At 42.6% G+C, this 26,463-nt stretch overlaps 1 protein-coding gene across 1 annotated transcript in view; it reads left to right on the forward strand.

Annotated features, from left to right (window-relative positions):
• Positions 1 to 5,004: 5,004 nt before the first annotated feature.
• The window catches only part of CFAP95 (cilia and flagella associated protein 95), a gene marked incomplete at both ends in the record, with an annotated part of 106,198 nt that continues 84,739 nt past the window's right edge, over positions 5,005 to 26,463 (forward strand). The window contains one exon of the mRNA XM_080912909.1: positions 5,005 to 5,156. Within this exon, the coding sequence (XP_080769035.1) occupies positions 5,005 to 5,156 (152 nt within the window). The remainder of the gene's footprint in view (positions 5,157 to 26,463) is intronic.

Genomic DNA, 26,463 nt, shown 5'->3' on the forward strand with positions numbered 1-26,463 from the left:
CCACCCCCCACCTCACCCCTTGGGTTTTTCTTCCTCACTCAGGATCAGAAAGCTTCCCAGCTTCATACCTGAGCCCGTCAACCCCATGGGTAATATAGAGGCAGTCTTCCTAAATAGTCATGAACTGGCTGGACTCATCAGATCCTCTGTCAGTTCCTTACCCATCATGCCCCTGAGCATCTGTGGGTGGGGCTTATAGGGAAAAGAAAACATGTCCACCTTCACAAGTAGCAAATAGGCACCCAATTTTTCTCCTTCCCTCTGAGCTACTTCTCTGATGTGAGATCAGAGTCCTTTACCCAGATTGAAGAAGAAGAAGAACAAAAAAGCTTCAGCAATGTTGACCTGAATTTCTTGGTAGTTAAATCATCTCCTCCTTGCTACTGGCAAATGCAGAAGCTTCCAGAAATCAAAGCCACACTCGGGTTTAATAAAGAAAGAAAAAAAGAAAGGAAGGAAGGAAGGAAGGAAGGAAGGAAGGAAGGAAGGAAGGAAGGAAGAAAATGAAAGGCTCCTTAGTCTGCTGGTGACAGCAGATATTTAGACCTTAAATAATTAAGGTTATACCATTTGTATGATATTAGGGAAGGCTCTAATCTACACTTACATTAGAGCATGCCATTACTATTCTACAAAATTAAATTTTTATCATGATAGTTAGGGACATTTCTGCCAAGGAATTTTACTTACTGGTTAGATTAGATATTAAAATAAGGGAAATGATAAATTATAAAATACTGGATGTTGAATATTTAATAAATCAATCCCATGTTGCTAGTGAAAGTTTCTGAAAAAAAATGCCTGTTGCTTTCTAACACTTAATCAATACTAGTTAATGACATGGGCCCAAGGGCAAGTAGAGGCTGAACTGCTTCACAGTCCAAACTAGAAACATAAAGGAATCATGCTCAGATTTAAAATTGTTCTAAAACAGGTAGTTGGAGTTGAACTGTTGGGAAATTTTCTAGAAGTTAGAGTAAAAGAATAAAGACTAATTCTTTTGTCAGCATTGATTTCTTCAGTAGTTCCTGCATCATAAAATTAGGCTCCAGCTTATAGGGCTGTATTGATAGGTCCAGCTTTTTCTTTCACATTCTTATGTGTCTTTGAACTGTGCCAGTTTCCCCCTCCTCCTCTTTCTTCTTCTCCTCCTCTTCCTCCTCTTCCTCCTCCTATTTCTCCTCCCCTTCCTCCTTCTCTTCATGCTGAGAAATGATTTGGACTCCCAAACTCATACTACCTTTATGTTATAAGATGAGGGTAAGAAAGCAGGGAGACAGCAGAGGGGGAAATAAATTGATTTTATAAAATAAGGTGTCTTAGTCAGGGTTTCTATTCCTGCACAAACATCATGACCAAGAAGCAAGTTGGGGAGGAAAGGGTTTATTCAGCTTACACTTCCATATCGCTGTTCATCACCAGAGGAAGTCAGGACTGGAACTGAAGCAGGTCAGGAAGCAGGAGCTGATGCAGAGGCCATGGAGGGATGTCATTTACTGGCTTGCTTTCTTATAGAACTCAGGTCTACCAGCCCAGGGATGGCACCACCCACAAGGGGCTGGGCCCTCCCCCCTTGATCACTAGTTGAGAAAATGTCTTACAGCTGGATCTCATGGAGGCATTTCCTCAACTGAGGCTCCTTTCTCTGTGATAACTCCAGCTTGTGTCAAGTTGACCCACAAACCAGCCAGTACAAAAAGGGATGATAAAAACAAGCAACAAGACATTGAAAAGCAAGAAACAAAGGAAGGCAAAGTCACAAAAGAATGAGAGAGAGGAGAAAGAAGAGGAAGGTTGATGATGAAGGGGCTCAGAATGAATAAGAGTATATCATTTGATATAACATGTGGGTTCCAACATCTTTATGTTTGATAAAGTAACCACACATTAGTATGTGATCCATGATGAGTCCTTGTTTGTGGAGAACAATAATTATGCCACCCTTGATTAATGTTTTGTTCTTTGATTATAAGTATGTTATAATTGAAGTGCAGTTTTAAATCTATTTAAACTGAATAGTCATAAGGATAATACAAATGAATTTTCAGCTATCCTAAGTCTTTGACTCTTAGCCTGATAGAGCGAGCTGGGGAGATAGCTGAGCAGTTATACACTGACTCTTCTTTCAGAGGACTTGGGTTCATCGATTCCTAGTCATGAGAGCGCACAACTGTTTATAGCTCTAATTTGAGGGAATCCAATATACTCACATAGACACACATGTAGGCAAAACACCAATGCACATGAAATGAAAATAAATCATTAAAAATTTAAAAGAAATGCAGGCAAGTCTAAAATTAAAAAAAAAAAAAAAGATAGGAAGGGGGAAAGAGAGAAGTAAGAAACAAAGAAAAAAGACCCGATAAAGAAAGTAACTGGGTGATTGCATTCTGCTGTGGATCTGGAAGGTTCTGAGAGAGCTCTAGGAGAGAGCACAAGCACCCAGTTCTTAGGTTAGGAAAAGAAGAGTAGAAGTTTTTCCCAGGTCAATCATTAACTGATGTGGAAAAACTGGCCTTAATTCTGGGTGGGATCCTTCTCCTCTCTCCCTCTTTCCCTCTCCCTCCCTCTCCCTCCCTCCTCCTCCCCCACCCTCCCTCTCCCTCAAGGTTGAGATCTCAAGATGTTGGAGATACTAGAGTCGTTGGACACCTGCTGAGGAGAGCTACAAATCAGGTGTGGAACCAGCTCAAGAAATAGAAGTGGGCTGTAGCCATCAGCTGCAAGGAATTTGAGATCCTCAAAAGCTCTTTGACTTCAGACATGGAGATGCAGTATTTGTAGTTTGCCCAGCTGGATTTAAGTCTTGCTTTGGTTCAGTATTTCCTCAATATGCTTCCTTTCCTCCTTTTTAGAATGGTAATACATTATGTGGCATTATATGTTGGAAGTAAGTAAACTACTTTTTTATTTTAATTTTATAATGTGTTTCAGTTGAAGAGATTGTCATGGGTTTCAGAAGAGACTTTAAACTTTTAGACAGTATTGAGACTGTTATACATCATGGGGACTTTTAAAGTTGAATTGAATTCATTTTGAATTATGAGCTGACCATGAGCCTATGGTGTCTAGAGAATATAACATGGTTGTTTTCATAAGAAGGGTCCCCATGGGCTCGTATATTTGAATGCTTATTCAGCAGGGAGTGGTCCTGATTGAGAAGGATAGCCTTGGAGGAGTCGTGGCCTTGTTAGAAGAAGTGTATCACAGAGAATAGGCTTTGGGGTCTCAAAACTCATGGTAGGTCCCAATTCACTCTTTCTCTCTCTGCTTAGGGGTCAGGATGTAGAACTCTCAGCTCCTCCTCCAATACCATATCTGACTGTGTGCCACCACGACCCCCACCATTACTATTAACCTCTGAAACTGTAAGCAAGCCTCCCATTAAATGCTTTCTTGTGTAAGAGTCGCTTTGATCATGGTGTCTCTTCACAGCAGTAGAACACTGACAGACACACAAAGGGAATGTGGTTGTGGTTCTTCTTTGCTTGTTTTCTGCAGTAGTGTTATTCTTTGTCTTGGTTGGATAGACTTGACGTGGCTTTCAACCCTTTCTATAGCTCACTTCTGTTTCTCCTTTTATCAAAAGGGAAAGGATGAAATAGCAGCACTCCGCTGACATTTAGCTGGTAAGTGGAGACTATATGCTTGATTTCAGGTAGTATGGATTCCCATTTTAGCCTACCCCCAAGTCCCTACACCATGACCAAAGGCCTCAGAAAAGCACTTGGAAGATGTGTGTAACCAAAGTTGTGAAACAAGGTCCAGAAGTACTCCTCAATCTAGAACATCAATACAATAATATTGTATTTCCAATAAAATTGGTAAGTGGATCAATTTGTAATGTGAATTGTTTCTTTACATTTTCTTCAGTGTGCATTTTCGTGTGGTTCAAAAAAAAAAAAAAAATAGACTCGTTTTCATTTTTTTTCCAGATTGTATATTTGAATCAGGAATCAAATTAGTTCTTCTTTTTTAATTGGTTAATGTGAACTTTAAGTCTTCTTTAAAATAATCATTAGATAAAGCCTATATATCTCATTCTTCCCACCTTAGCCTTCTGAGTGCTGGGGATGTCTCTCAAGTCTCATCAGACAGGCGATCTTTCAGTACCGTCTGGCATCATTGAAAGTCTGAATAAAGGGTAGTCAATATCATATCCATTTGTGCGTTTGACCCTGGGGAGGCCATGTACTGGATACATGCTCCGCAATAATGACAAAAATTAATGTTATAAAACATCAGGTGTTATAATGATGAGACCTGGAAGTTGATTACTGGTCTGAAACAGCTGAGTAGTTTGGCCTCCATAATCTGAAGGGACTAAGACCATCCCCTCCCCTCCCCTCTCCTCCCCTCCCCTCCCCTCCCCTCCCCTCCTCCACCCCTCACAGTTCCTACCCTGGCCTGTTTATCAGAGGAAGTGCTTAAGCAAGGTCAAGACAAGCATCTGGGACTGGAACAGAATCTTTCAGCTCATTTGCTGAATGGCTCTACTGTTTGATAGGCAATAGAGCCACACAGAGACTGGGGTTTTCTTTTGCTCTCTTTTAGTCAAATGTAACTGTGAGTGCAGGTGTGGTGGTAACAGGAGATGGGCGATCAAAATAACTGCTACAGGTTCAGTCCCAATCTACAGGCTTGGGGCTGTGCTATTTCTCCCTCATAGATTCTCTGCACCACCTACCTTTATTTTCCCTTGCTTAGGTTAGACTGGTGAGTCCAGGCAACTACAAATCCTAGAATGTAGTTCTCTTTTAAAAATCTGCGAACCCTGTCTCTCTTGGTGTGTTCTGGGAAATGTAGTTTAATCAGTACTCAAAGGCAGGCAACCAGGATGGTTAACGCTGGAGAAACCCCACCTTCCACTGGCCCCGCCCCCTCTGTTGACTCCTCCTAGGTTGCTAGGAGACAAGAGACGCAGAATCTTGGTCCTTGTTACCATAGAGCTGGACTAGAGCTGAGGGAAGTCCAGTTTGGTCGGCTCTCAACTGTAGCAGAGGCATGGGGACCTTTGATAGCTCATATCAGGAGTGTTTTGAGCGTAAAGAGAACTGGTATGAAATTGGACCCACGGATTTGCTGGAGCGTAAAGGCTCCCTAACTCTCCGCTCTCATGAAAAGAAATACTCGGAGCCAGTGTTGGTGTATTCCTGGTGAGCCAAATACTTGCAGTTCTTGGGTCCTAGAGAAGGAGTGGAGACGAATCCTGTAGAAGACAGGAAAAGACTAACAGAATAGTGGAAAGAAAGAACCAGAAAGATAAGAAAAATCAAAGGAAAGGAGGGCAAAGAGGTAAAAAGAACACAAGAGAAGAGGGAGGGGAAACAGATCTATCAGAGAGTGGCCATATCAAAGTGAGCTAGGAGAGCTACCCAGGACCACACACACCAAGACCTGCACCAGACAGTGCTTTGGCCAAGTTAAACTTAAGCTTCTCTAAGCAGGGGAAGGGAGTGGGAGTCACTTAACAGGTTGAAAATAAGAAAATAAAAAAAAGGAAGTACTATCAGAAAGTTCTGCTACTGGCAAGAGGCAGAGGACAAGGACTGCCAAATGCTCGGGGAAGGGACACTCTTGAAAGCAGTTCCTCACCATCCTGCAGGCCATCATCCCCGACGACCCTTCTAGATAGAGCAGTAAAGTTTAGTCTCTCTTTGGGTAAGGCTTGGCATGGACTCGGCTATATGTCTTTTCTGTTCTTTTTTTAAAAAAAATTACTCAGTCACACTTAAAATCCACACAAAGATACAGGGTTGTGTGTTCTCTGGGAACATTGAAAGACCTAGAGGACTTGGTCAAAGTCCATCCTCTTCTGAAGAAGGGGTCTCTCTCAAGACTCTAGGAAGCACTTGGCTTACTCTTGTGCCTTGGGAATTGTGCTTAGAATTCACTGAGGGTTCTGTCTCTGTTTCTGTCTATCTCTGTCTCTCCTGTGTTCAACTGGTCAATAGCTGTGATGTCAACTGGAGAAAACTAGACATTTTAAGGGTGTGTGTGCCAAATTTCTTACAAAATATTTGTAACTTGGGGGGAAGTGGGAAGACAGAAACGAAGCCACAAGTCTTGTCTACTTTGTGCTGCCGTTGCCTTTGAGGAGAGATGAATGGTTTTGACTTTAGGCCGGTTTGCACACAATCATTCCCAAACTGTTTGGGATGCCCACCGTTGTTCTGCAGACTTTAAAAAGCCTCGCCTCTTGATACATTCCCAAAGCCTACTCCTTCTGCCTTCAGTTTTCATCCCAAAGTGTCTCTCTGCCTATGCCGAACTCACATCGAAAGCTTGTATAGTCATAAAATCCAAAGCATCATAGGGAAACAGACACTTTTCAACAACAGAATTTATTACAGAAACAGACTTCTTCGCATTGATGGTTTACTTGCTTGGGCAGCAGTGGAGCCCTAAGCAACCTGTTTTGGCTTCATACATACATACATACATACATACATACATACATACTTTCATACATCTATCTATCTATCTATCTATCTATCTATCTATCTATCTATCTATCCATCTATCTATTTATCTATCGGGTCTCTTTACACATCCCTGGCTGTCCTGGAACTCACAGAGATAGGCCTATGTCTTATTCCATGGTTCTTATGCACAAACACTTAGCTCTTCTGTGGACCTGTTATGCCATAAGGATTTCAGTCATAATAAAAATCACCTCTGTAAGTTAAGAATGAGAAAGGGTTTTTTAAGGGACAGTACTTCTGTTCCCTTCTGCCTTACTGTCACTTTGAAGTTAACTTATAAGCAGAAGAATATCAGTAACAGCAAAAATTCGAACTGTGTGAGGTCTGGTAAGAAGGATAGGGAGGACTGTAAGCCACTTCAGCCACTCCCAAAACATGTATAGGGCTTTCCACCCAAGGAGGATTTATATGCCATTCACTTTGATATTAGGGACACAGAAATAGAGAAATAAATTTATAAAAAGGTTTGTTCTAGTTAGAGTTTCTATTGCTGCAATGAGAAACCATGACCTAAGCAAGTTGGGACGAAAAGGTCTTATTTGGCTTATAGTCTATATAGCTATCATTTTAGGAAGTCAGGACAGGAACTCAAACATGGCAGGAACCCAGAGGCAGGAGCTGATGCAGAGGCCATGGAGGGGGTGTTTTTTGTCTTGCTTCTCATGGCTTGCCCAGCTTGCTTTCCTATAGAACCCAGGACCACCATCTGGGGATGACTCTACTCCCAATGAACTGAGCCCTCCTATATCAACCACTAATTAAGAAAATGCCCTTGCATGCTTGCATACAGCCTGATCCAATGAAGTAGCTGTGTGTGTGTGTGTGTGTGTGTGTGTGTGTGTGTGTGTGTGTGGTCTGAAAAAAGAACAGGAACTCTGAGGGTAGGCAAGGGAACTGAATAGAAACAGCATAATAATTAGATGAGTTCCCTTCACTCCTGAAACACATAAGAAGCACATAAGACAAGGTTATACACAGATTCATGAAAACGTGGCCAGGAGGTCTCTGGGAGAGACAGTTTCAGTGCTCTTGAGTGTCCCACCTCTATACAACAGACACTAATGGGAATCCACTGTAAAACAGTAGCATCTTCTGAAGCTGGTGACACCCTGCTCTCTTCACAAAACCAGCCAGTTGTTAATATCTCTGCTAACAAGACTGTGTAAAGTTGAGTGTGTACACGAACGATGGTCAGAAAACCCATGATTTGCTAGCTTTTGATGGCCTTATTTTGTGACACATTTAAAGGTTTCTTGAATTATATTTATTAGTGACTTTTAAGTTCAGCTGTTAAGGTTTGTGCTTACCGTTTGTGGGGTCTGTTTCAACTGAGTGTTTCATCAGGGACCTTCTATCTTTGCAGGTACAAATGCGGCATGTAACTAGGAGAAATTCTGTTTTACTTTTCATTTTTGTTTAAATGTGGATTTTCTCTGCTTCTATCTGGCATGAAATAGAAGTCTGTTTGACCTTACTGCACATATCCAAACCAGCTTTGTAAGGTAGATATGACAAAGGATGGAGGTTAAGGGGTATCTCTGGCCCATTTTAAATTTACGGCATTTCCTGAGACCCACATCCTTGTTGCAGCTAGGATGTTAATGAGGTAAAATCTATCAATCACCCTTGTCACAGCCTGCCGCTTGCGAGTTAGAAATACCTTTCCCAGAATTCATCTTTGCCCATTCCTTTATGTAGCATTTATGGAACTATATCCTAAGCCATTTCCATTAGAAATTCTGAGTTGAGTGAGAGAAAATTATTTCCCGAGATATCCATCCACTCATCAGAATAATCAGAAACAGAGCACATTATACTTACTTTAATAAATTCTCTCATGTGAGAAGAGTTGCTCATTCATTCATTTGTTCATTCATTTTCGTCTGTTTCTTGGCCAAACTGACACCTGGTAACAAATTATAATAATTTAAAGAAAAAAAAATATCCAGATCTCCATGGAGACAGATCCCGTTCTCGTCTCCATGGCAATATCTAGCTTTAAGGACTCAGATTAATTTCCAAATTTGTAATTTTAATTGTTTCTTTCTTGTCTCAGCCACAGACTAAAGACCTTGAGTGTTATACTTTCTCATGCCATCCTCCTACCTCATAAAGCAAACAAACAAAAAAGGAAGGAAGGAAGGAAGGAAGGAAGGAAGGAAGGAAGGAAGAATGGAAGGAAAGAAGGAAGGAAGGGGGGAGGGAAGGGGAGTTAAATGTAATCATGTCAGAGCGGGGAACCTCATTGTTTTTAAAGATTTTTACAAAAACTAATTTGAACTTGGAGAGTAAACTTGAGGTAAATGGAAAAATTAATATTTCTGTGAGACTCTCTTGGCTGTGTTACCCAAGCATGCAGTGCATGTGTACTGAGGGCCTTCCCCTGGAGATGGAGGGCTACATTTATGTTCTTAAGTAGCTAACAAACGGTCTGGATAATTTGATGTGTCACTCTTTAAAGTGTTTAATAATGACTTTTGTGGGTGCTGACCTAAGTATTTACAGTCCTCACATCCCTGAAGGCCCAGCTACAGAGTTCCTGTTCTTTTTTAAGACCCTACTCAAACACACATACATCTAAGTGCGCTGAACATACTCTATTGTGTCAGCTTTTCTCATCATGGCCACCGAACATGTGACAGATGGAAATGAAGGAAAAAAAGACTAGTTTTGGTCAGAATGGTTCAGAATGTTTGCCGTGGCGGCTGGGGACTTGAGCTTGGTCTATTTCTTGCAGCTTTGCCTCACCCGAAGTTCCTACAACTTCCTACAACTTCTCCAGCAGCTGGGGACGCTGAAAACCCACAAGTCTATGGGAGACATTCCACATTCAAGCTACATTTGCCCAGGATAGCTCCCTCCTGCTAGCCCACCTATAACAAAGCCTCTTATCCAATTCTGAAGTGTTATTTTTTGAAAGGCAAAATATAACATCACTGTACCTGAGAACTTCCAGCTTAAAGAAATTACTTTGTATTTCTCAAAAACTGTTTTAATTTCTCAAAACAACGTTTTTATTTATTTTATTTAAGTATCTCACTCAAGACTAAATTTTTTTCCAGAAATTAAGTAGCGTGCTTTATTGCTTGTATTTTTTAAACAATAATCTTAATTAGTCCAAGACAGATGTAGAGGCCCCCAATTCATCAGAGTAGAAGTTATTTTAAAGGAAACCCAGCAATGTTTGAAGACTAGCAGTACCTGGCAATACAAGGTCTTTATGAGAGAGTTTTAACGTTATAATGTTTGGGTGGAGCTGGAGATGTTACAGTGCCGTGTGAAATAAGCCAGACTCAAATAAGTTTTGCACCATCTCTCATTTGTGGAATGTTCTTAATAATAAAGAGCTGAAAGTAGAAGGAGGAGATGGTTGGAAACAGGAGGGAGACTTGTGGGAAGGAAAGGGATGTCCAGAGGAAGAGATGGGGTGCAATGTGACCATGACATACAGGGATGGAAATGTCACAGTCAAAATCCATTACTTTGTACAACACGTCTACTAATTAAGCAAATGGAACACACGTGATTCAGAGCCTTTTGTTTAAAATATACATGGGATTGAAGATATTTGGTGCCTATGGCAACAGAATACGTATTCCAGATAGCCTGGCCTCTTCTTTTTGTCTCCTTATACTTTTGTAACTTCTATAAAGGATGTGTATTGTTTTTATAGTAAGAACAGAATCAATGTCTTTTTTTTTTTCTAGAGCTTTCCCTGTAAAGCATGCATTCTCTGAGTGATCAGAGTGTAGGCATGATACTTTATCTTTTTCAGAATCCGACTCACTCCAAATGGCTTATTACGAAGCTTTAAAAATACCTTTTTAATTGCTAGTTTTTGCTGGGTAGAAATCATGATGCACATTCATTCCTCAGCCCCCTTTCCATTCCTGTCTGTGCCGCCACAGTAGCTCCTACGCCACAGCTATTTAAAATCCAGTCTATTCTCTCATTCCTCAACAGACTCAAGCTGCCTCCGACTGCTTTTTGAATGAAGTAGTTTGGGAAGTGAAGCTCTTCCTTCCTTCCTTCCTTCCTTCCTTCCTTCCTTCCTTCCTTTCTTTCTTTAAATAAAATTTACGAGGCTTTGCCTTCTTCATCCTGGCTCCTGTCTCCTGTCCTCTCTTTGATGGAATTCCAGTCAAGGCCTTTCTTGTAAAGCTAATGGCTATGTTGCTGTGAAGGTGCCACCTGCGTGAAAGTCTGTTTTGTTTCGCTGGCATTTGAGAAAACAACAGTTTTGTGGGAAAGATCGCTCTGGTTTCAATGTGAAATTATCTGCCCAGCCTTAAGCACTGAAGTTTAAACACTCTCCCCAGCAGCCGATGCTATTTGGAGGTTTCTGGCATTCCAGGTGAGGCTTACCTGGAGGAAGTGGGTCCCTGGTGGCTGGCCCTTGGGGGGATATCTTATCCTTGTCCCCTCCTGTCTCCCTCTGTTTCCCTTTGGCAATTATGTGAAGAAGCCCCTCCACACATGGGCTCTTCCTGCTGTAGTGTCTTGCCTGAGCATGTGGGTGAAGCAGCCACAGACTGGAGCCTGTGGAACTGTGAGCAGAACATGTGATCCCTCCTCCTTGAGTTGTTTATGTCAAATAATCTGATATAAGGGCATAAAACCAATGACAAAGCCTTGTGCTGTGTGCACACACTTGAAATCATGAAGATTATTGCTATGTAGAGCGAGCTCTGCCTCCAGCCAACCCCTTGTGATAACGTAGCTGAGCTTACTGGGAGATCCACCAGAGCCCCCTCATGGTCGTCATCATGCTGATATAATCTTTCAGAGTCTGATAAGAGCCTAGATCTGTGGTTCTCAACCTGTGGGTCAAATGACCCTTCCACAGGGGTCACACATCAGCTCTCCTGCGTGTCATTACAGTTCACAACAGTGGCAAAGTTACAGTTAGGAAGTAGCAACAGAATACTATGATTGGGGGGATCACCACAACATGAATAACTGTATTAAAGGGCTGCAGCATTAGGAAGGTTGAGAACAAGTGCTTTAGATGATGATATTAGGACGGAGGAAGGGGTGAAAACAATGTGGAGCTTGATGATCATTTGATATTGGGAGCTTTAAGCTGCGCGCGCACACACACACACACACACACAGAGAGAGAGAGAGAGAGAGAGAGAGAGAGAGAGAGAGAGAGAGAGAGAGTCCAGGCACAGACTTTTGAGACTTAGTCTCAGCTATGGATCTCTGGCAGTCCTGAAACTCACTCTGCAGACAGGCTAGACTTGAACACAGAGATCTGCATGCCTGTGTCTTCGGTGTGCTGAGATTGAAGGCATGTGCCATCACTCCAGGCCCAGACTTTTTCTTCTTTCCTTTCTTTCGGCAGCATTAGAGCTACTGTTAAAGAAATAGTTCTGCCCTTCCCTCATCCTTGGCACCATTCATGTGTTTCTCAATCAGATCCCTTTTGGTTATAAATGGCAGATAGCTTGCACTAGCTTAGGCAAGGTGAATGGAATAACCCACAACATCAAGTATGATTAGCTACTGAAGTTTAGGGACAATGAGGACAAAGGGCACTAGTTCCTAACCCATTCCTCTCCTTTTTAAAAACAAACAAACAAACAAAACTTGTATTGGTTCTTTGTGAATTTCACAACATGTACCCCAGTCTCACTAATTTTCCCATCCCCTCATATCTACCCTCCACCCTGGGAACACCCCTACACAGAGAAAAAACATCTTGTTATGGAAGTTGTAGTGCATTGTCACAGTGTGTCCCACAGTATACCCTTTGTCCACACTTCATTATTTACAAATGCTTATTACAATGAATCCTTGGTCTGGTTTGACGCTTCTGGCTTCTGCTGCTCTACCAGTACTGGACCCTTACTGGGACTCCTCTTAGACATCCTATTGTTACCTCATGTCATGGAGATCCTGGAGTTTTGGATCTGTAGGACCAGCCCATTCATGAATTCTGGCAATTTATCCATGGGGTAGATGATGGGGTGAGCCAGTTCAAAGTCTCAACCTGGGTCTGAGATTTGAGCTGGTCAACCCACAGCATCTCCCACTCTCAAGCCCTTGGGGCTGGCTCACATGTACCTTCTACAACCAGGGCTAGCTCTACCTGCTGCCCAGGCAAAGTGTAGGGCGCACTGTCCCAAGTGTTGCAGGTAGTGAGGGACAGGGCCACTTTTCCCACTTTCATGACCTGGGACCAGCTCTTCCATCTGCCATAGTTGGTGAAGGAGGAGGGAGAAGAGGGTGTCTTTTCCCTCACCCATGACACTGCCCAGCAGTCCTGCTCTCCTATGCTCAGGCCCTTGGGGCAGCTCACCAGCAACCCCCACATCCAGGACCAGCTTTACTGTGCTGCCCAGGTGAGGTGCAGGGGCTGCTCTTCTGAGTGCTGTCACTGGTGATAGGCAGGAACATCTCTCCTGCTCTTAGGATGCCAGAGCCAGGTCTCCTGCCAGCCACAGTTAGTGAGGGGTGAGGCAGGAGGGAGGTTATCTCTCCTATTCTACCCCACTGCACGGGAGACCATGAGAGTGGGAGGACCAGCTCCCCCATGTTCCTATCCTCTGCCCACCTCACCTGAAACTCACGATGTTTGTGGGGGTGGTGGCGGGAGCTGCTCTCCTGAGTACTGCAGCTGGCTAGTGGCTGGGTCATCGCTCCTGCTCTTATGCCCCTAGGGCCAGCTCCCCCACAATGCCCAGGTGAGGGGTTGGGCCAGTTCTACATGGCCCTCGATGTCAACATTTCCCAGGATTGGTCTTTGGTGGTAACAGACCACTGCTGCTGCAGGGCCACAGACCCGATGTGCTCCCCTGTGGCAGTGCAGGCCAGAACCCCATCATGGTCCCAGATGGCATCACCAGTTACTCACATCAGATTGTTCCTTGGTACCCTTGAATCTGTGTTCGCCCTCTCTCCTTTGTGCCCACATTTCTATTTCTCTTTCTCTTCTGTTTCTCCACCATTTGCTTATTTGAGCCACTTAGGGTGTCCAGGTCTCTGAGTGTCTGGGGTCATCTCAGGAGTGGTCTCTGCCATGCATTATGGTGCTGGGCAGGGTCATCTTGGGCATGGTCTGTCCCTCCTCTCTGCCACTTACTGACACATGTGACACAGCAGCCACACTTGCGGTGCCTCTAAGGGCCGGTCATTTCTCTTGACTGTTATTCATCTTCTTGTGGAACACTGGAGAATACCTTCTGCTGCAGTAGAAATTGATGAGTTACAGCTCTATCTCAAAAGAAAGTCTGGCTTTAAGGTATTTTCAGCTCCAAAGGTTAAGATCCTAAGTCAGTTGTATATCCCTGGACCAAATGTCTGTTTGGAGTCATCTCGTTTGTCTGTTGGTTTTTCATTAATTAATTTATTTATTCACTTTACATCTTGATCACAGCCATCTCCCCTCCTTGCTTCCCAGTCTCACTCTTACAAATCTCTCCCCCCATTAGTCCTACCCATTAGAGAAGGAGAAGCCTCCCTTGGGCACCACTCCACTATGGGACATCCAGTCACAGCAGGCCTAAACACCTCCTTTCACACTGAGGTCCAACCAGGTAGTACTGTTTGGGGTAGGGGATCCAAATGGCAGACAACAAAGTCAGAGACAGCCCCTGCTCCAACTGTTAGGGGACCCATATAAAGACTAACCTGCCCATCTGCTACAAATGTGTAGAGGTCCTTCTGCTTGCTCTTTGATTGGCGGTTCAGTCTCTGTGAGCCCTCATGGGCCCAGAGTTGACTCTGTAGGTCTTCTTGTGGTGCCCTTGACCTCTTACTCTTGTTCAACTTGATCTCCTGTTCTTTTACAAGACTCCCTGAGCTCCTGATGTTTGGCTGTGGGTCTCTGCATCTGTTTCCTTCAGCTGCTGGAAGAAGCCTCTTAGGAGACAGTTATGCTAGGCTCCTGTTTGCAAACACAGCAGAGTTATGGCTCTCTCGAATGGGATGGGTCTCGATTTGGGACAGTCATTGACTGGCTGTTTTCTCAGTCTCTCCTCCATTTTTATCCCTGTGTATCTTGTAGGTAGGACACATTTTAGGTTGAAGGCTTTGTGGGTTGATGTCCCTCTCCCTTCACTGAAATTCTCACCTGGCCACAGAAGGTGACTACTTCAGTCTCCATGTTCCCCCCATTGTTAGGAATCTCAGCTAGGATTGCCCACCCCCATAGACTCTCTAGAGCCTCCCCTGCCCCAGGTCTCCAGCTAGTCCCAGAGAGATGCCCCTCCACTGGCTTCCATTTTCACTCCCAGCCCTCTCCCACTCCCTGTCTTTCCACACCTGATCATCTTTTTAAGCAAAATCAAATGGAAACTTTGTGCCTCTCCAGTTGCCATGGAGATTTGTACACAGGAGAGAAAAGACTTGATGGACTTCAGATCCCACAAGACAGCTACCGTTCTGGAGAAGAAGCCCATAGTCTGTACGTTTAGTTTAATAGGCAATATTTAGAACAAAACACATTCATATTCTGAGAATTTTTCCACATTTGGAGTTTCTTTTACTTTAAAATTCTCCTTTCCTGCTAAACTGTACCTCATATTTATTGTACCTCATTAGTGTTGCAATAAATATTAAAAAATAAAAATGGTTTATCTCTTTTTCAGCCCTGACGTCTCACTCCTCAGGCTCAACCCTGATACGAAGCTGCGTGCACCTCTGTCTTCCAGTCTGAGCTGCCACCACAGCCCAACTTGTCCGCGCAACTCCCTTCCCTTGGTGGTTTACTACCGCCTGTTCTGCCCCTCTGTCCTGGGGTGTTTCTGTACCTCAAAATCCCACAAACACAACTCTACAGCCTGATAGCTTTTCATACAGGTTTATATATTCAACTCTTAATCCACAAACCCTCTACACAACAAGATTGCATCAAATACACAAAGATACAAACTGCCCTTCTATAAGAGATATTAGACCTGTAAAATCTTTAATATTCATAGCTTTTCAACACCAATCAATGCCACCTGGGTATAGCTGGTCCTTGGGAAGCTCCAAGTTGCCAGGATCTTTCCCTCTCTATTGTCTGACCTCCTCTGACCTCTCTGCCCTCTCTACTTCCCTCTCTCCGCCCTGTCACTGGCTTTCCTTTATTTTACTAATTAAAATGGGAAGGTTCAATTGCAGTCACGTGACTAGGCAGCGCTTCTTGGGGAAGTAGAATTAACAATCTACACAGTAGTATTGGATAAAACAAAACAAAAAATTTGCCTTCTTTGTAATGAGCAGAAAAAAGAAATCTTGTACATGGATTAGGTAAGAAACATTTTTTCTGGTGCTTTGAAAAAGTTAGTATGATTAAAGTTAAATGTTGTGATATTGCTTTTGATAGACATTAATTTTTCTTTGCTCTATTTCTTTCATCTCATTTTGAAATACAATTATGTTTTAATTATTATTAGTCACACTTTATACTTCTCTTTTGACTTAATCATTGGCGCATTGGCAAAGATAATTGACAGGCAGGGATGCAATATGCTTCTCTGGTAAAATATTAGATCTCTAATTAGGTTATTAAGTAAAATGGAAGAATTAGTATACCACCATTTCTTTCTAAATTAATCTTAGTGCAAATAATTTAGTCTTTTTTTACACAGAAAGTATTAGGAAGATTATTTTGAAATTAAAATATGAGTGAATAACTTGTCAGAAATTTTTTCAACCTAAACTAGGTGTAGTGGTGAAGCCAGGGATCCACCCTGGGCTATATATATAACAAAACTTTACCTGCAGCGAGCAAGCAAGCAAGCAAGCGAGCAAGCAAGCGAGAGAGCAAGCAAGCATACAACCACCTACCCCTAAATATAACATCCTCTCATCTACACCAACAAAAACAAAACAAACAAACAAAGAAACAAGCAGAAATTTCAAAGCCAAAAGCAAGCAAGTAAAAACAACTTTAAAATATTTAGGAAAACTTCAAATTGCCCATCCAGGAGTGTTAAAGAGAACTTTAAAAATATCAAACTTTTCCCACAAATACATCCTCCTTGGATGAAGAGCTTTTTTGTGGGTGTTATTCATTAAAAATATATTTACTGGGCCTGAGACTATAACTTGGCTGTAGAAATTTTTCTTAATATGTAAAAAGCTCTGGGTTGTATTTGTAGTGCTGAGAAAAATGTCAAAGACTAAAATATATTTATTGCTAAGCATGCCAAAGGCACAGTACTGGTTTAGGGACCAGGTTCAAGGTCCCTGTCCTTAGGATGCCAATTATTATTACTATGAGGCAGCTGTGGCCAGGGTTAAGGAAGCAGCTGTGATACTGATGGCCCGTGTTACAGGCTAGAACAAGCAGGGTGTCCTGGTTGTTAGACATGGATCAGAGTCCAAATCCCATCCACTGGTCCAGTTCTGTGACTCAGAACAATGAACTGGAACAGACACTCAGACAGTGATAGGAACGGTTCATTAAGAAAGGAAAATGGTTCTCTTGCGGGTGGAAGCTGGGAGGACAGATGCTGGAGAGCCCAGGGCCATATGAGTTCTTGTGCTTTATGGGTCATTTCTATGGCATCTGACCTCCATCTGTACACTGTGGGCTTGTCTACTTCATACTCTATTATGTAGCTCAGGAAAAGGGTTGGGAGGGTTTCCATCTATGCCAGTTGGCTTCTTTCATATGCTAGTCTCACTATTTCTCTCTCCATATGACTACTCTGCTGTTACACTGAGAGCATCTAGAAGCTTGTATCTTAGCCCTGGGAGACGAGATAAAGTTTCTCAGAGGAGACCATCTTGCCCCCTATGCATCCATAGAAGAATGAATGTGTGGTATATTCTCAACCTAGACTGTTATTACTTGTTCTTCAACATTTGGAAATAGGTGCAAGTTATGACTGGTATCATGTATTATATATGATTATGTAAGATGTAGAACTCTTGGTCCTAGGGATGGCTATAGCATCTTACTATTTATCCATCTACATGATGCTTCATATCTCTGAGCCTACAGCCTGATGGGTGGAGACAGTACAGCTTAATGTGTATCTAGATCTAACACATTGAGGTTCATGAGGTTTCAAATGGTTATTCACAGAGTAAGAAGAGTATCATTATTAATCAATCCAGTAATTCATTCAGCCATGACCTAGAAGTTCCCTTCATAATATATATATAGTCATATGCCAGAACTCTGGAGTTTGAGGTTGGCTTAGCCTTCCCTGACTGAATCTTAAAAAATACATTATTTTATATAGATGATTTCATATATTTAGGGTTTTTCTTTGAATGCTAAATAATCCTTCAGGAAGTAGAAGTGTTCTGGTGAGCTACCTTTGTTCAGCATGTACTTATCTCAAACTCAGGAGGGTGAGTTCAGCTTCATTTACTGGCTTATTGTGCTAGCTAGTTTTATTTCAGCTCAACACAGCTAGAGTCATCTTAAAGGAGAGAACCTCAATTGAGAAAAAAAAATGGCTTCGTAAGATCCAGCTTTAGGGCATTTTTTAATGATAATGGGAGAAGGGTCCAGCTTATTGTAGGTGGTGCCATCTGTCAGCTGGTGGTTCAATAAGAAAGCAGGATGAACAAACCATGAGGAGCTCTCCAGTAACCACATCCCTCCATGGCTTCTGCATCAGCTCCTGCTTCTAGGTTCCTGTCCTTCTTGAGTTCCTGTCCTGACTTCCTTCGATGATAGACTACTATCATATGGAAGTGTAAACCACATACACTCTTTCCTTCCCAAGTTACTTTTGGTTATGGTACATCAGAGCACTAGAAACTACCTATAGGATGCCCCTCCTCACTGTTCCAGTTCTTGCAAGGGCTTCTCCACAAAGGGACTGCACAGGGCATGGCATATGTGTCTATGCCAGACATAGATTTAAAGTGTCTCACCTATGAAACTATGTGGGGCTGATAATGTCCTGAAGGATAAATATTTGCTACCTAAAAACTGTTCATGTCTTTTTCTAAGTAATCATCTTTTTTGGCCTTTTGTCTACACTGGGGGGAAATTTGGCAATATTTTTTCTTTGTAATGTCTGTATGCCATTGAGTTTTTTAAATGGATATGCACAGAATAATGGAAATGTTAGCTTTAATCATTTTATTTTAAAGACTATATTATATACACATGCATACATAAACACACACACACACACACACACAAACGCACACACATGTACCCTTACATGTATATGGACTGTTCTTGAACTCCTTACATTGCTGAGGATGATCTTGTATTCCTTACACACACACACACACACACACACACACACACACACACACTCCTAAATGTATACGGACTGTCCTTGAATTCCTTATGTAGTTGAGGATGATCTTGTACTCCTGGTCCTCTTGCCTCCATACCCTGAGATGTAGCATTACAGATGCACATCCCACATAGTTTTATGCAGTGCTGAGGACTGAACCCAGGACCTTGTGCATATCAGGCAAACACCTTACTGTCCGCACTTTATCCCATTCCCTAAAATGATATATTAAGTTATAAGTCCTATCCTTTAAAATACAAAGTTCACAGAGTTACACATATTTACCACCATGGCAACTTTTCTCTCTCTGATATGAATATATTCAGATCCTTTAGGAACCATAAGCCACAAAAAAAGAAAGAAAAAACCTAAAAAAAAAAATTGATTTTTTCTGTATGTTGTCTTGGTCTTGGCGCTTAAATGAAGCAGCAGAGAAGTAATGAATACTCTTCCTGTCTAATCTCTTCCCCCTCAGCCTTGCCTTTCAGACATTCCATGACCCTTAGCCTCAAGCCCCAGCAAGCACTAAGCTATTTTCTGTCCTTATACAATTGCCTTTCACTTTATAGAAATGGAACTGCAGAACTGATTTTTTATTTTTTTGCGACAAAACTGGATTTGTTTTGATGATGTATAATGTTTCCAAGGTTTGCTTCTTTTTCTGCCTGATAATATTCTATAGTGTGGATGTCATATTATGTAGGTTCCAGTCTCCCTGCTTTTCGATGACAAGGTAGACGTGATGTCCTGACCCTCGGTCTCCCAAGTGCTAGGATTACAGATGTGCGCCACTGCTTTTAGATAACACGTGTTGTTGTTACTGTCTGCATTTCCAGGGAATTTGGCAATTTAAGCTTGTATTGATCTTTTTCTCAAGTAGCTTGCTAAACTGTTTATATCCAGATCTTTCAAAATATTAGTTAATTCTAGTTTTATCTCCTGTTACCCAGTGCCTAGAGAATATAAGGTAGTTTCAAAAATAGGGAAATATGGCTTCCTAACTGTTAGCAATATGTTGTACTGAGTTACAGCTCATTGGAAAGTAATCTGAGAGCAGTTTTAGTCTTCTGCCTGTGTGTAACACAAGCTTACCCACTTGACCAAGGAAGAAACCCAAATTCTATTTATAGGTCACAGGTCTCTGATATGTTAAGCACTAGTTTCTCTCCTGCTTCTGGCTGTGGTAGGTGGTTAGTTCTAAACCTAAAAACCAAACATCTAAAGGCCTTGACTGTCATAATTTGTCATTTCTTTTCTCTGTTCTGTATAACGCAGCTCAATGGTTTTCTATATTCATATTTCTCTATCTTCTATTGTAATTCATAAACAGAAGCAACCTTTCTGCTCCCCTTTCTGGTCTCACAGGTGCAGGATTTGAATTCTTCTTGTGACTACCAAATTGTTGACTGTCCTAGTTTCACACACTTAGAGTCATACTTGTGTTTTAGATTTTAGTAACACCATCTCTCTCCCATTTGTGCTTCAGATTCCTTTGTTAGTTTCTGTTGGGACTGATATTTGATAACAGTGTCCCCTCCCCCAATCTCAGCTTACCGAATGAACATTTATTTCCGGCTGTCACAATAGCCTTTGTTTGCCGGGCATGAGGATAAACCACTGTCTCCTCTGAGGTTGGTTCCTTATTGGGGTTTAACTGTCTCCTCTAACTTGCACGTTGAAATTTAAGTGCTAATGAGATGGTAACAGAAAGTAGGCCATTTATGAGGTCAGGAGGACTCTGCTTGAATGGATTTTCTTGACAGTGTCTCTTACAAGGAAGGCGTTCTCCTTTTCCCTCTGCTTTGCAGATTGTTGTGGAAACTATCTCAATCATGGGCTTCTACCTGGCCTTTGATTATTCAATCTCCATATAAAAGACACACGGGGCTTTAATTTATAATAAGTCTTTATCAGCCTTTAAAACTGGCAGACACTTTTATCAATGAAATTCTGGGGAATCACCAACCCTTACTTCAAGCTGTACTACAGAGCAATAGTGTTTAAAAAAACAAAACAAAACACATGGTATTAGTACAGAAACAGGTCGATTAATGGAATAGAATCGAAGACCCAGAAATAAAACCCACACACCCATGGATACTTGATCTTGGACAAAGAAGCCAAAGCCATACAATGAGAAAAAAAAAAAAAAAAAAAACTTCAACAAATGATGCTGGTCTGACTGGCAGTCTGTATGTAGAAAAATGAATATTGATCCATATTTATCACCTTGCACAAAGCCCAGATCCAAGTGGATCAAGGACCTCAACATAAATCCAGATACACTGAATAAAATAGAAGAGAAACTGGGAAAGGCCCTTGAGCTTATTGGCACAGGAGGAAATTCCTAAATAGAACTCCAATGGCTCAGGTTCTAAGATCAACAACTGAAAAATGGACCCAATGAAACTGAACAGCTTCTGTAAGGCAAAAGATGCAATCAATAGGACAAATTAGCAACCTCCAGAATGGGGGAAAGCCTTCACAAATCCCACACAATATATTGGGCTAATATTCAAAATATAAAAAAATCAAGAAGCTAACCTCCAGAAAACCAAATAACCCAATTAAAAATGGGGTATAGAGCTAAAAAGAGAATTCTCAACAGAGGAATCTCTCATGGCTGAGAAGCACTTGAAATGCTCAAAGTCCTTAGTTATCAGGGAAATGCAAATTAAACCAACCTTGAGATTCTACCTTACACCAATCAGAATGGCTAACATCAAAAACTCAGGAGAAAACACACCCTGGCAAGGATGTGGAGAAAGAGGGACGCTCCTTCATTGCTGGTGGGATTGCAAACTGGTACAACCATTCTGGAAATCAATCTGACAGTTTCTCAGAACATTGGAAATAGACCTACCTGAAGACCCAGCTATACTACTCTTGGGCATATGCCCAAAAGATGCCCTACCATATCAGAGGGACGTGTGCTCCATAATGTTCTTAGTAGCCTTATTTATTATAGCTAGAAGCTGGACACAACCCAGATGCCCCACAAGAGAAGAATGGATACAGAAAATGTGGTTCATTTACATAATGGAGTGCTGCTCAGCTATTAAGAATGAGGTTATCATGAGTTTTGCAGGCAAATGGATGGAACTAAAATATAGTATCCTGACTGAGGTAACCCAAACCCCAAAGGACATACATGGTATGTACTCACTAATGAGTGGGTATTAGCTAAAAACTACAGAAGACCTAGGATACAACCTACAGAACTTAAGAACTTTAAGAAGCAGAAAGACTAAATGAGAATGCTTCAGTCCCACTTGGAAGGGGGAAAAATAATCACAAGAGACAGAGGGAAGGAGGGATTTGGACAGGAGAGGGGAAGGGGAGGAGAGAAGGGAAACAGGATCAGGTGTGTGCAGGGCAGTAGGAGAGAAGCCCAGAGGGCCATCAAAATGGATGAAAATACGCATCCTTAGAGGGTGGGGAGGTGAGGATATCTTCTAAAAAGTACCAGAGACTTGGGAACTGAAAGACTCTCAGGACTCCGTGGGAGTGACTTTACATGAAATGCCCAACAGTGGGAAGAAGGTACTCGGAGAGTCCACCTACAATAGATTGATAGGGCCTCAAAAAGAGGAATGGTGTTGACATCCCAGTCAAAATTTCTGACCTAGAAGTGTTCCTGTTTAAAAGAACTGCAGGGACAAAAATGGAGAAGAAACTGAGGGAAAGAAGGTCAGTGACCAGCCCAACTGGGGATCTCCCTCATGAGGAGACACCAAGGCCTGACACTATTACTGGTGCTATGATGCGCTTACAGACAGGAGCCTAGCATGGCTGCCCTCTGAGAGGCCCAACCAGCAGCCCACTGAGACAGAAGCAGATACTTACACCAAACTACTGAACTGAAGTTGAGGACCCTTTGACTGAATTAGGGAAAGGATGGAAGAAGCAGAAAAGGAGGGTGGCCCCATAGGAAGACCAGCAGTCTCAACTAACCCAGACCCCTGGGAGAGCCCAGACACTAAGCTACCAACCAGACAGTATACAGGAGCTGGTCCAAGGTCCCCAGTACACACATATAGCAGAGAACAGCCTGGTCTGGCCTCAGTGGGAGAAGATGTGCCTAATCTTAGAGAGACTTGAGACCCCAGTGAGAAGGGAGACTTGGTGGTGGGAAAGCATCCTCTTGGAGACAGGATAGGGGGAAGAGGAATGGGTTGAGAAACTGGGGGAGGGGGAATGAGAGGGGCAATGGCTGGATTGTAAACAAATTAAACAAACAAAACAAAAATAAAAAACAAAGAAAACACTGGGCAGATATCTATCCCTTATGCTATTAGAATCTGCCTTCATATTCTTAACCCCAAGATTCTTAACCCATGGCATTTTCTCATCTCTCCCTCTTCTCTCTTTTCATGGTCTCCTCAGACCTCAAGCCCAGGAACCCCAAGCCCAGAACATCTCAATTCTGTTCAGCTAAGGGCTGTAGGCATCTTTATTCACCAATGAGGAATAACTTGAGGGCAAGGTCACGTAGTGGTATTTGGGTCTACGAGCAGACTCTCTTGTCTCTGGGGCAGTCAGGCCTTGGGAGCCAATATCTAGCATTACAATACAAGCAGCATCAGACCAACCCACTACACAGTCCACTCCCCATATGATGACATCTTCATGCTATGACATAACAAGAAATCCTTCACCTTCACCTTACCCCTCACCTATGTAATTTCTGTTCATAGTTTTTTATTGGCTAGATCTATTCAAATGCTAATGCCAAGTGCAGGGGCTTGGCCATCATTTTAGTTCATTAATTTTTATTATATATGCTGATTATACATAATGGTGGATTCCATTGTGGAACTTTCCTAGATAATGCCATGTATTTCTAGCATATTCTCCCCCATCACCCTCTCCTATTCCCCCCATACTCTTGTTGATCCTCTTCCTCCCCCCACCTAGACCCTCTTTCATGATCCAGTGAGTTTCATTAGGGTTGCTTACAGGGTCCTGGTTGAAAGGCCATTACAGAAGCGTTAAGCACCCAGTGATACTCAGGGAGGGGTGGAGCCTCTTGAGCCCCCTCCGAGCCCCAGTTACCATGATCTTGGGTGTAGATTCTGGGAGTGGGGAGCTCAAGGGCTTTTCTGTCTGCCATGTTGACCAGATCCAGTCTACACAGGCCTCGTGTTTGTATTACAGATGTTGTGCGATCAAGAATTAACAGTGATGTTCCATTCCGAAGTGTCCTGGCTCTCTTTCCTGCCCATCTTCTGTGAGATTCTCTGAGTCTTGGAGTGGATGGTACGAAAACTTCATGGCTGTACATTCAGCTGTCTCCGACTCTTCCTCTTTAACCAGTTAGATGTCTCTGCAGTTAGCACCAAAGGCCACGGGGTTCTGATCTCTTGTATTCCCAGGAAAGAGTGAGAACTTGTATTGGTGAGCACAATGTCTGTCCCATATAAAAGACAGCCTTGTAAAACCCTCATGGGTGGAATCTGAGTTAGGCCTGTATCCCTTAACACTTAACACCCATGCTGAAGACAACTTAAGGGGAGGCTTGATTCAAAGGTTCTTCTTACCTTTCCACAGGTTTTCATTAAAATATATTGACCTGGGTATTCGGCTCTTAATAATTACTAGTATGCGAGACACAATTTAAGTGTCTTCTACCTAGCATTTTTCAGTCTTTACAGTGAAAGAGTCCATGGGTACAACCATAGGAAGTGTGAACGGGTCCAGTCAGTACTCTGAAGGCCCCCACCTGTGAGTCCTCTCATCCAGAAGACCTTATCTAAGTCAGGGCTACTATCACTGGGTAGATAACAGGGCAGAGACCTGCAGGCAGGAGCTAGGGCAGGTTATTGCTTGCTGTCTTGCTCACCATAGTTTGCTCAGCCCACTTTCCTATAGAGAACCCAGAACCACCAGCGCGGGGATGTTCCCACCCGTACGGAAACACCCCCACAAACCCATCTAGCCCATATCACTAAGAAAATGCCCTACCGGCCTGTCTGCAGCCTGATCTTCTGGAGACAGTTTCTCAGTTGAGGTTCCCTCCTCTTAGCTAACTACACACCAGTTGAGGTTCCCTCCTCTCAGCTAACTACACACCAGTTGAGGTTCCCTCCTCTCAGCTAACTACACACCGGTCAGATGGCTACACTCGCAGCCTGCCCTGCACACAGAGCCTTCTCGGCCTGCTGCTCACTTGTTCTCAGTCTATACTATAGCCCAAGCACTTGCTATAATCTGGGTCTGAGACTGCTTCTGCTCAGATTTTAGCTTTACTTCTAACTACCCATCCCCCCCCCCTTTTTTTGGTTTTTGACTGATTTCTCATAAGAAAAGGGGGAAATGTGCAATCTTTAGCTATGTTTATGATGAAACTGTTTTAACTCTAGCCTCTACCTACAAAGAAAATCCCATTTGTTTTGATTTTAAGTTTCTAATGTGTCGGGGAATCTAGCTGGCTCTCCAGGGTAATTTTCTTTTTAAAGTCTTAGATAGCAAAGGATTAAAAAGAAAACGAATTGCTCTGAAACCAAATAACCTTACATTATCTGTTCAATGTGCACGGCATGTGGAATCACAGAAACACACACTGAAACAGACAGTAGACTCCCTTAAAATGAATGGCCTTCTGATATTTTCAGAATGATATTGAGAGTAGAAAGAGGAAGTCTAGTGAGGCAGATGCTGTTTGCTCATTTGAACCATGAAGGGCAACGAATCAGCAAACAGTCTCTAGACTGGTGGTTCTCAACCTTCCTAATGCTGCCGCCCTTTAATACAGTTCCTCCGGCTGTGCTGACCCCCAGCCACAAAATTATTCTTGTTGCTATTTTGTAACTGTAATTTTGCTACTGTTATGAATTGTACTGTAAATATCTGGTTGCAAGAAATGTGATGTGCAACCCCCGTGAAAGGGTCAGTCCACCTCCATCCTGGTCGAAGCCCACAGGTTGAGCATCGCTGATCTGGGTGTCTTTGTAGTACAGTGAACCCTAGTGTGGGTATAACTTACGTTCAAAGACTTTCTGACTTTCTCTTTCTCAGTCCCTTTCTTCCAACAACTCCCAGAACACCCCTCCCCCTCTTTTTAAAAGCCTTGGTCTCTTACTTCATAGCCACAGTGGGGGGCCTTGAATTCACAGCCCTTCTGTTCCTGCCTTTCAAATGCTAAGATTACAGGCCTGAACCACCTACCGTGCCAGGCTCAGGGAGTCTTTGGTCAACTGATACAAGCTATTTGTTTGGAGGTGAAGCTCACAGAGACCCTGAGAGGTGTGCTAGAATGTGAAGGTGATTGGGGTCTAGTGTTCTCCGTGTGAGCAGGATGGTTGTCACTGCTCCCATGGGATGGCGTGTCATGCAGAGTGTCCCAGCTGGTGTAACCACCTGCACTGTCACCTTGTCTGCTGTGTGTTTCTTCAGCTCTCCGTGAGCCATGTGTTTGGCAGCCAGTCAGACTGACATTTCCTTAGCTGTTTATGCCTCCAACTGCTGTATCCATTTCTTCCCCCTCACAATATTCTCTACGGGACTTCTTGTTTTTGAAGATTTTTTTTTTAATGTAGAAAAATCTATAATAGTGAAAATTCTTGATTTGCATGCTGCTCAATACATGTCAAGTAAAGAAGATATGCTACATTCATCTTCATGAGGTAGTTTTCTCTAGAGCACAGCTTAGGCTGCCAGTTTTAGGATCCTGGTGCAGATGTGCAACTCGTACACAACATGGGATACACTGATAGTCTCTGTTCACTACTCTAAGAAGTCGCGATTCCTCCCAAGAACCTAACATTTCCTTT

The sequence above is a fragment of the Micromys minutus genome (assembly GCF_963924665.1).
Source record: "Micromys minutus genome assembly, chromosome: 2".
NCBI lineage: Eukaryota > Metazoa > Chordata > Mammalia > Rodentia > Muridae > Micromys > Micromys minutus.